The 10,757-nt window shown below is 40.2% G+C and overlaps 1 protein-coding gene across 1 annotated transcript; it reads left to right on the top strand.

Annotated features, from left to right (window-relative positions):
* The first annotated feature begins 1,580 nt into the window (after positions 1-1,580).
* LOC104611351 (Phospholipase A2 family protein) lies at positions 1,581-3,783 on the top strand. Its single transcript, XM_010278369.3, has 3 exons — positions 1,581-1,983; positions 2,446-3,111; positions 3,243-3,783. Exons 2-3 carry the CDS (start codon positions 2,514-2,516, stop codon positions 3,371-3,373), a joined length of 729 nt encoding a protein of 242 aa, XP_010276671.1. The 5' UTR covers positions 1,581-1,983; positions 2,446-2,513; the 3' UTR covers positions 3,374-3,783.
* The last annotated feature ends 6,974 nt before the right edge of the window (positions 3,784-10,757 follow it).

Below are 10,757 nucleotides of genomic sequence, written 5' to 3'. Positions count from 1 at the left end.
AGAATGACCTGACAGAAGAACCAGCTCGGCACGGCAACGGGCCCACAACCCGAGCTCCGAGAAAGGGAGTCCCAAGCTCCCCCAAGAAAGGAACCAGTGACCCGAGCTCCCCAAGGAAGGACTCGAGCTCTCCCTTGGAGGTCCTGAGCCTTACAAGGAGCACAAAGGGAAAAACCCGAGCTGACCCACCCCTAGGCTGTTTGGGCCACACTTCTATCCGAACTCAAGACTTCACCTCGCACACCACCTTGGCTCCAAGTCACCTGACTGAGCAACCGTACCTGACGCCCAGGAAGCCCGTACACGGAGTCGGTGCGCCTGACTGATTAGAGGTCCGACACATGACAGCCGCCCTCCAATGGCCACCTGCCACCGCCATCTTAGACGTAGCAGAGACGGCCCTGACAAGGACAGTGGCGGTTATGACACCCGAACTGGCAGCTGACAGAGGCTATGACACCCGAACTGGCAGCTGGCAGAGGCTATGACACCCGAATTGGCGTCTGGCAGAAATGATGACACCCGATCTGGTAGAGGTATGGGAGTGAGTGTAAAGGGTGATTATAAAAGGCCCCCCCATCTCCCAAAGAAGGAGGTAGGTGATTCTTGCGCTTTCTGGTCTTGAAGTTCTTCATTCCCCTTGCCTTCTCAAGAGCACTAACTTGAGCTTCGGAGTGTTCCAACTGGGTTCCTCCCCGGAAATCTCCGTTCTCTTCCTTGTTTCAGGCACCTCCAATTCCATTAGAGGCGAAGTAACCGGCAGCTAGGATCGACCGGATTGCGCATCATCAATATACAAAACAATGTATTATTTTTCTTTTTATCTTAAATTTCTGTTTTACCCCTATATAAATCTTAAGGTTGCGTTTGGAAATGATGCAAATGGAGTGTAAATTTCGGTTTAAGGTAAATTTGTACTCTGGTTCACTTTTGCTTGTATTTGGCAATATTATATTTATGCATTGACAAATAACAGAAAATACATTTTCCAATGTATATTTACATTGATAATAAGATACAAAAGTATATCAATAAAAATGAAGTAAATTTGCATTCAAGTAGACTTTTGATAAGAAAAGACATATGCTTTATTGGAATTTATCTGTTCAAAATTAACCCAACTTTACAATTTATATGGACTGTTAAATGTACTTAACTGAGAACAATTTCTCTGCCCGATTATGTAACAGAGCCGTAGGCAAAACCATGTGTACAGGTGTCAATGCACTGATTTTAGGATGGAACTATCTAAATCAAAATCAATTTAAACGAATTGAACGAATGAACGACATTGAATTAAACTGGTCCGAAATGGGGCAGAATATTCATCTGATCCATATATTGGATTGCATCAGATTGTACCAAATCCGATCCATTTGACATCAGATATGTGGACCAGCGTGTCGGAGAAGCCTTTTATGTAGACACGTAGATACAGTTAGAGTACAGGTGTCGATGCTGAATGAGAGGACACAGACACTGACATCTTGTGGGAATCGTTGTTCTTCTTCTCCCGTTATCCGAGGGAAAGATGCAGAATGAACGGTTGATCTTCCACTTTCCTTGAGGGCCCCGTGTTAAAGGAGCCTGAAAGGAGAGACAGAGAGAGAGAGAGAGAGGAAAGGTTCTGTCTGTGTGTTTTTCTTCCTCTTCTCTGCTTCAATCGGCAGACTTTGGTGTGTAGGCCCATTTGTCCACCACCCCACCTCCCGACTTCAGTACCGCCATTAGAAATCAAACGAAACCTGAGAGAAAGAGAGAACGCGAGACTTCGGGAAGCTTCTCTATTTCCCTCTTTCTCGCATCTTTTTAATCCTCTGTAAATAAAACAACTGTCAATCGTCAACGCCTGAATTCATTATCCTTCCCCCCACCCATTATCCATAAACGTCACATCTTGAGTTCTTGATCTGTTTCTGTTTTTTTTAAGCAATTCTGAGCTGGGTTTGATCTCGTCTGCGAAATTCAATTCACTTTATACAGGTATGATAACTTTTGAAACTAGGGTTTTGGATTCTTGCTTTGTTTATTTGTAATTTCTCTTTTGTAATATTTTGTTTCCTAATATGCTCAGAGCCAATTGGCTAATCGAATTCAGTCTCTATTTGAAGTTTCACGGTCCTCCTGTGTTTGATCGTCAACTGTCCAATATTTATAGGAACCACTATTTAAATTCCGTAATTTTTAAATAGTTGCATTAAAAAAAGAACCGATTTTGTTTGGTTGATTCAGATTCTGGACTTCCAGTGTTTCTCCTTAACAATCGATAGTGATATTTAAGTAAGGATTAAGAAGGGAAGCAAAGCGCACGAGTACCAATTCTGGGTTCAGCTATAACCCGAGTTCTTTTAATATGGGAAAAGCTTATACAATCCGATAGTTGCAATTTGAATAAAACTATCTCTGTTACTTCTTCTCTGAGAATGATGTGATTTTTGGTGGCAGGCCTATTGTGTCTGTGATGTTGTGGAGGATCGTGTTTATCATTTGGTGATATCTTGTCTTTGCCCACCATGAATTTTGGGTTTCTTCATAATCTCCCTTGGTTTGGAGTCCATTCAGACACGGGTTTTGAATCCGTGCCCAAATCTACTGATGTCACAGTGGAGTCATCTAAGCAACGAGTTATCTTTGATATTAAGCTCTGGGGGAGTTGGTCCTTGATGTCCTTGTTTCCTTGGGCTATCAATACGAGGAATAAGATGCAAATTCCACCAACGTTGAACAGAGAGTTGCAGAAACAGACCCAAGGGCGTGGAGTAATTGGACCTAGTTCTCGATCTTCTGTTCCTCCATTTAGGCCATATGTTGCTAAAGTACCTTGGCATAAAGGGTCAAGAGCCTTCCTTTCTCAGCTATTCCCACGTTATGGACATTACTGTGGGCCCAACTGGTCAAGTGGAAAGGACAATGGGTTGCCTCTTTGGGACAAACGACCAATTGACTGGTTGGATTTCTGTTGCTATTGCCATGACATTGGTTATGACACCCATGATCAGGCTAAGCTTCTGAAGGCTGACCTTGCATTCCTTGAATGCTTGGAAAGACCTTATATGAGCATAAAGGGAGATGCACATATTGCTCATCTTTACAAGACAATGTGCATCGCAGGTACTTCAATCAATAGGTGGAGCAGAAGCTTTACTTGCAATAGTTCGATGATTCTTCCTTTGTGAGGCTTTAATTTTACAGGGCTTTCTCTCTTCTTGTCTTGATGTTTCATTGTGCATTTACTCTTGCAGGTCTCAGGAATATACTTATACCCTACAGAAGACACCTTGTGGCATTAGAGACAGGGCAACCACTGATTGCTTTTGGATGGCTTGGCAGTTTGATTGGAAGAGAAACCGAACACACAGACTTGAAATCATAGAGCCTTGGGAAACAATGGGCAAGAAAATCTAGGCATTTGTTCCAATTGAGTGTTGCAGCACTCAAGTGACATAAGGAGTAATGCTTTGCGTTTATCCTTATCTCAACTGAGTTGGAATTTCGTTGTGGCAGAATGTAGGGCCTCAGTTTCTATTAGCAAGATCGTGGTTTGAGTCGTGTTTGGCTCCTTGTTAGATGCACATATGTAAAATATCTCACGCATTGGAATTGCTTTTCAGGCTTAACTGTTGAGTGGTAGACAGGAAGAAGAGGTTGTGAACATGCAGTTTGATTTTTCTCACGAATCTTCACTTTTCTTGTATTCCCAAATGATTTAACATCTCAACATTAGAACATTGTTGTTAATATGTGACCAAAGTCAATGATATACAAGCTCACTGATTAATGGTACGTCCAAAGGCATCAAGCTTTAGGAATCTTCTTCTTTTGTTCTCATTTTTAAACCTTCTGACTATAATTGGGTTATGTATCCTTCTTTTTATCCCTTTTATGCTTGGACTTCAAGCATTTGTTAATGGTATCTTTGATGATATACAAGCTCGCTGGGAAAGAGAAACCGAACACACAGACTTGAAATCATAGAGCCTTGGGAAACAATGGGCAAGAAAATCTAGGCATTTGTTCCAATTGAGTGTTGCAGCACTCAAGTGACATAAGGAGTAATGCTTTGCGTTTATCCTTATCTCAACTGAGTTGGAATTTCGTTGTGGCAGAATGTAGGGCCTCAGTTTCTATTAGCAAGATCGTGGTTTGAGTCGTGTTTGGCTCCTTGTTAGATGCACATATGTAAAATATCTCACGCATTGGAATTGCTTTTCAGGCTTAACTGTTGAGTGGTAGACAGGAAGAAGAGGTTGTGAACATGCAGTTTGATTTTTCTCACGAATCTTCACTTTTCTTGTATTCCCAAATGATTTAACATCTCAACATTAGAACATTGTTGTTAATATGTGACCAAAGTCAATGATATACAAGCTCACTGATTAATGGTACGTCCAAAGGCATCAAGCTTTAGGAATCTTCTTCTTTTGTTCTCATTTTTAAACCTTCTGACTATAATTGGGTTATGTATCCTTCTTTTTATCCCTTTTATGCTTGGACTTCAAGCATTTGTTAATGGTATCTTTGATGATATACAAGCTCGCTGGGAAAGATTTCCTCCCCCAAAGCTTTCTATCAGCTTAAATGCATATGTTTTGGTGAATGATAGCTTCATGTTTTGATCAATTAGCAGCTTGGTGCTCATTTGTTTGAATAATCCCCTCATTTTTTAATTTATTGTTTTATTGATGTTGATGTACTTAAGATGTTTCTCTTTTTTTTGTCCTTTTCTGCCTTGATGTCCTTTAGTTATATGAACTGAGCTCCTCCTTGTGAGTGCAGTTGGTATAGCTGTTCCAAATACCAGACAGGATGCTGTTTGACCATTTCTGAAATCTTGGTCAAAAACTAAACATCCATATAATACGAACTTCCCCAGATGTTTTCTGATTTGGAGATGCTTTTGAAATGTTTGTAACTTAGCTGACACTTGAGCCAAGTACCAAACATTTTTCAACTTCTCAAGGATTTATTCTTGAATTGTAGGTATACTTGTTTTAGACTTCTGGAATGGATAATATCACTCAGACACCAGTGTCCCAGTCCTAAAAATGTTAGTGTAATTTTGGGGAAAACTGACATTAAGGACTAGCAGACCAATTTTGTATAAAATTTCTTTAGAGCTCTTAATTAACTCGCAATTTGCATTTGTTATTTTAGACTCTAGTGGAATGGGTTTTTATTCCATCATGAATCTAGGCATTTTACATTTCTTTTAACCTTGATTTTTAAATGAGCTATTATTCTATTCATCCTCAAATGGTTTCTGTTAAATACCATTAATCCTACTTCCCTCCATCCTGTCCCTGAACATGTTAATTTAGCCATATTTATGTTAGTTAAATCTTTACCTGGGTAGTTGATTCAGCTAGTCACGTTTACTACTTATATGCTTTGAGCACACAACTCTTTTTTTTGATTAAATAATTATCAAGACTTTTGAATTCCGAATTACAAGGGTGATGGGGACAGTGTTATCATGAATGGCGATTCAAGAACAGTTCAATGGCATTCCTCTCCAAGACTTATTTAATTCTGAATTGTTGTTATCTCTTGGCTAGCTGTGCAGGCAAAATTCTCTTTGTAGCCTGTCCTTTTTTGTAAAGTGATTCACTGTACATCTTCACACTTGTACTTGATGATACTTCAAATACAAATGAATACAAATATTTCGAATTATTAGAAGCAGCTTTGATACTTGTTTCTGTCGTTAATATTTTATTTGCTTCATGTCCGAAATTTTAGAAATCTATTCTACTTGTGAATTTAATGGCTACGCACTGGTCACCACTCACCGCCCCCAAGCAACAGCTTTTCTAGACAGGTCAAAATGCCTAGGTTTCACATAGATGCCTTGCCTCTACTGGTCTCAACTCTCAACAAATATGATGAACCATGTTGTTTCACATGGTTTGATTGGATGGTCTAAATTCCTGATAAATAACTAAAAAGCAGTCAAATTGATAATAAAAACAATCAGGTGGAACTTGGTTTCAGGAGTCCAGTTTCATCATATCCTAAGAAGGAAATTGAAAGAATGGGGAGTGGAACTTAGTTTCCAAATATCTCGTTCATCATGTTCAATTGGAAAATTAAAATGATTGGAAGGAACTTGGTTGTCATGTGTCCATTTTGTGCAACTTCATTGAATCTATTGAGATGATTTCTATTTTCCTTGCAATTTTGTATTTCCCCAACAACAGTTCCTTTTCTTTTTATCCCCCTTTTTATTCTTGATTAAGGTCCAAAGCCCATTTCATTCAACATTAATATCTAGATTTACATTGTCCAATAGGGATGACCTGTCCATGCAAAGATAATAAAAAAGATAATTAGGAGTACGGGCAACTTGGTTGCAGTGTCTGACCGAATTGGAAGAGATGATAAAGCCTCCAACAATTGGCTGGCAACGAGATAAGATTAGCTGGATGCAATAGCTGCTCGTTGGTTATGAAACCAATTATAACACTCCACATCAGTAATAAAATACATGAGGTCTACAACCATTCAACCTCTTACTACTGTGGTTTATCATTGGTCCCACAACCTGTAGAAATCAGGTGGAATGGAGGTAGCCTCCAACGGGAGATAAAAATTCTGAAGTGTCCCTTTCTAAGAATAATAGAGTGCAGATGGAGAGATATTATTGCCCGGATCAACAATTCTTTTTCAGTTTTATTTTTCGTGGCCACAGAAATAGATATTAATGAGATAAGCAGGGATGCAGAGAGGAATCAAGTTAAGGCAAAAAGATCTGTCATGTCAATTGATGTTATTCGATTCCGAGGTTGCAGTAAAATAATCTTATCAACTGGACGAAGCCGAGGTGGAAGGATGAAGTTGTGTAGGAAGATCTGAAATTAAGACCAGAATCAGAGGCTCAATGAGTTATTTCCCGAGTAGGTATTCCGATGCTCAAGTCTGTGAGGAGAATGGGTGATCGGGCTAAGTAGTTGAGAGAGCAATGCTGGTTTGAGCAAAGTAATAGTACGGATGCTAGAAAGTCAAAAAGTCCCTTACCTTGAAGAGGGATTACCTACTTATACCCGAAGATTCGTGTCCGATTCAGATGAGGCTTCTGGGGTTGTTGGTATGAGGTTGTCCACCGAGGTCTTCAGGATAAGACCTAATCCCCAGTGGAGCTATCCTTCTTATCTGTACGATGCTCTCCTATCTTAGTCGCACTTGTCCGATGACGTGATGCCAACGTAGCCGAAGTGATAAGGCTGTCGCGAAGGTGACACGTGGCACCCAGGGCCAGCTCAACTACAAACTGGATGTAGTAGGCACATTAAGTAAGCACTATGAGTGAGCACCTAATAACTGTGTGATACCTATCCCAGTTAATGCTCCTTCCATTTAACGTTTTTCTGCCATTTAGGAATTACCTATTATTTTATTATTTGTATCAAAATAATTAAAAGTAAAAAAACAAGAAAAAAGGAAAACCTGTCCCAGCGCCTTTCTCTCCAATAAAAAAGGAAAACCTGTCTTAGCGCCTTTCTCTCCAATTTTTTGTCGTTTACGTTTTTCTTTCCGATTCCGACTTTAAATTATAAAGAGGGTTTATCTCTCATTAAATTCATCTTCTTTCTCCTTCGCTGTATTTGCAATTATGTCTTTTTTTGTCAGAACTATAATAGTTAATAAACAAAAACGACAAGACAAATATACCGTAGGCATTAAAATTCTTCTATGCTAATTATATCATAAAATAAATAATTTATGCAAAAACTAGTAATTTACTCGACCTTTTTATTTTTGGTGAGTGCTCTAATTTTAGAGAATTAATATATAATAAAGCATTACATATTACAATTTTAGAGAATATTTCTTATGCTTACATTAAATTCTCTAATTTGCCATTTTTTCTCAATGTAGAGGTGTAAATCGGGCCAAGTTTGGACCGGCTTGGCAAGACACGACATGACACAATGGTGCGCGTATCATGCTAGGCCTAGCCAGATGGTTCGTGTCGTGTTGGGCTTGGGGTTTTGGGTCTACGGGCTGGACTGGCACGACATGACCAAGCGGGCCATGCCTTCCGCAACCCGCATGTCGGCACGACTGATATATATTATTTATATATAAAATATAAAATATTATATAAATTATAATTATATAATAATACATTAATAAAATAAGCAATTATTTTCAATTTTATTATACTAATTTATTTAATTATTGTATATATAAGAAATTGTATACATCAAAATTCATATTTCAATTTTTTAAATAAATAGGCAAAAATAGCTTTGGCCTGGTGGGCCATGCTGGGCCGACCCCCCAAGTTATCCTAGGGGAGGGTGGCACGACCCAATATGGACTGCCAGCTGCCCGCGGGCTGTGCCATGCCGACCCGACACAACCCATTTTACACCTCTATCTCAACGTATTTGACATAAAGTTAAAACCAATTTTTACTTTATATCATACTTATTAAACCGTGTACTTGAATTTATAATTTTCAAACAAAATGTTCAAGAAAAAACATTCCCATAGTAGCCTAGACTGAATTCTCTAATTTGTCATTCGTCCTCAATGTAGAGGTGTAAATCGGGTCGAGTTTGGATTGACACGACATGAGACGATGGCATGCGGGTTGTGCCAGGCCCGACATGATGGTCCATATCGTTCTAGGCTTGGGGTTTTAGGTTCGCGGGCTGGGCCGGCACGACACGACCGAGCAGGCCATGCCTTCGGTGGCTTGCATGCCGGCATGGCCCAACCCGCCGCCTAGCCCAGCACGACCCATATATATTATTTATATATATAATATATTACATAAATTATAATTATATAATAATATATTAATAAAATAAACAATTATTTTGAATTTTATCATACTAATTTATTTAATTATTGTATATATAAACAATTACATACATCAAAATTCATATAAAATTAAAATTTTAAGTTTTTTCAAAATTTAAATTGAAAACCGTAAGTTTGAATGGATGGATTTCTTGAGACGAAATTGCAGGTGAAGGCTTCAAGAACTGCTGCCCCAATCAAGTTTGAGTGCCTGCCCCAACCAACCAGTTGCAGCGGCTGAAGGTACAGAGGTGGGAGAACCCTAAACGGCAAAAAGTTGGAGAGAAAGGCGCTGGGACAGGTTTTCCTTTTTTGTTGGAGAGAAGGCACTGAGATAGGTTTTCCTTTTTTGTTTTTTTTTTTTATTTTAATTATTTTGATACAAATAATAAAATAATAGGTAATTTCTAAGCGACACAAAAACATTAACTGGAACAGATGTCACAGAGCTATTAGGTGTTCACTCATAGTGCTTACCTAACGTGCCTACTACATTCGGACCCCAAACATCAACAAAGGCAAACATGCAAAATATAATTGGCAAAGAAATAACAAATCATGCACGTTGAAGAATTGACATAATTAAACAACTGAAACATCTCTGTTTGGGTCGTTGAAGACTTGTAAAACAGGTAAGTGGTAATGCTACTACTACTATTTCATTTGAATGACCGAGCGAATAACATCCCTCCCTTTTACAAGAGCAGCAAAATTCAATTAGTTTCTTATAACATCGTAAGGATTAAAGAACAAAAACCAAAAAAATCGAAAAAGGTAACTTGAGCAACCAAATCTGCATCAAGATCTGTTTCTGATCGAGGCAAGCAAGTCGGTTGAAAACATAAAAGAAAGAAAGAGTGGAGATATAAAGTTTAGGGGGTGTGAATGTTTTTGTTTCCATTTGTTTTAGAAGTTGTCACATCTGAAAGAAAAACAATAAAATATGCGCTTGAACTGTTTTTTGTTTTTTTTTTTTGAGAGGTAAAAATAATTAGGTTTTATTTGAAAAAAAACTATACATATTTTTGAAACTACCAAAATGGTGGGTTTTAAAACAAAATAAATGTTGTAGTATAGAAATTATATGATTTATGTAACATGATATTAAATAACCAGATGAAAATATGATTTTGGTTTCGGTTTAAAAAAAAAAAACACATACACAACAAAGAACATATAAATCATATGTTTTCAAACTAGATGGTTTTGGTTTTTGATGAGGGCAGATTTGGCCCTCCAGTGAAATTGCGACATGTGACACCTCGTGACAACTAGGCAAGCCCCCAGGCAACAACTTACCAAGTTGGTCCCCCCCGAGCACCGGTCTGGCTGGCCTGGCGCGACCTGGCGCAGCCTGGTGCGGCTTGCACGCAACCTGCGCGCGGCCTGCGTGAACTGCGCACGGCCTGCGCGCGAACTGCGCGCGACCTGGCAACCTGGCCCGGACACAGGCACTGACCTGGCAATCTGGCCCGGACATAGGCGCCGACCTGGCAATCTGACCCGGACACAGGCGCCGACCTGATGACCTGACCCGGACACAGGCGCCAACCTGGCAACCTGGCCGGACACCGACCCGCCGACTGACACAGGCGCCGACCTGGCAACCTGGCCCGGACACCGACCCGCCGACTGACACAGGCGCCGACCTGGCAACCTGGCCCGGACACCGACCCGCCGACAGACACAGGTGCCGGCCTGGCAACCTGGCCCGGACACCGACCCGTCGACTGACAGGCGCCGACCTGACAACCTGGCCCAGGCGCCGACCTGGCTGCCTGGCACAAGCGCCAGCCTGACAACCTCGAGGAGTTCGTCACCGTACCCCGGTTCTGACGGGATATGACGTCTTACCATTTGAAGGCTTTTCACCCACCTAACCCGCGAGGGCACCACTATATAAGGACTCCGACCCCCAAAGCCAGGGGGGAGGAAAAAGGGTATGGTAA

This window comes from Nelumbo nucifera, chromosome 7 (genome assembly GCF_055504915.1).
Source record: "Nelumbo nucifera cultivar China Antique chromosome 7, China Antique-T2T, whole genome shotgun sequence".
Taxonomy (NCBI): domain Eukaryota; kingdom Viridiplantae; phylum Streptophyta; class Magnoliopsida; order Proteales; family Nelumbonaceae; genus Nelumbo; species Nelumbo nucifera.
The sequence above is the reverse complement of the archived record's forward strand: the minus strand, read 5'-3'. Positions and strand labels throughout refer to the sequence as shown.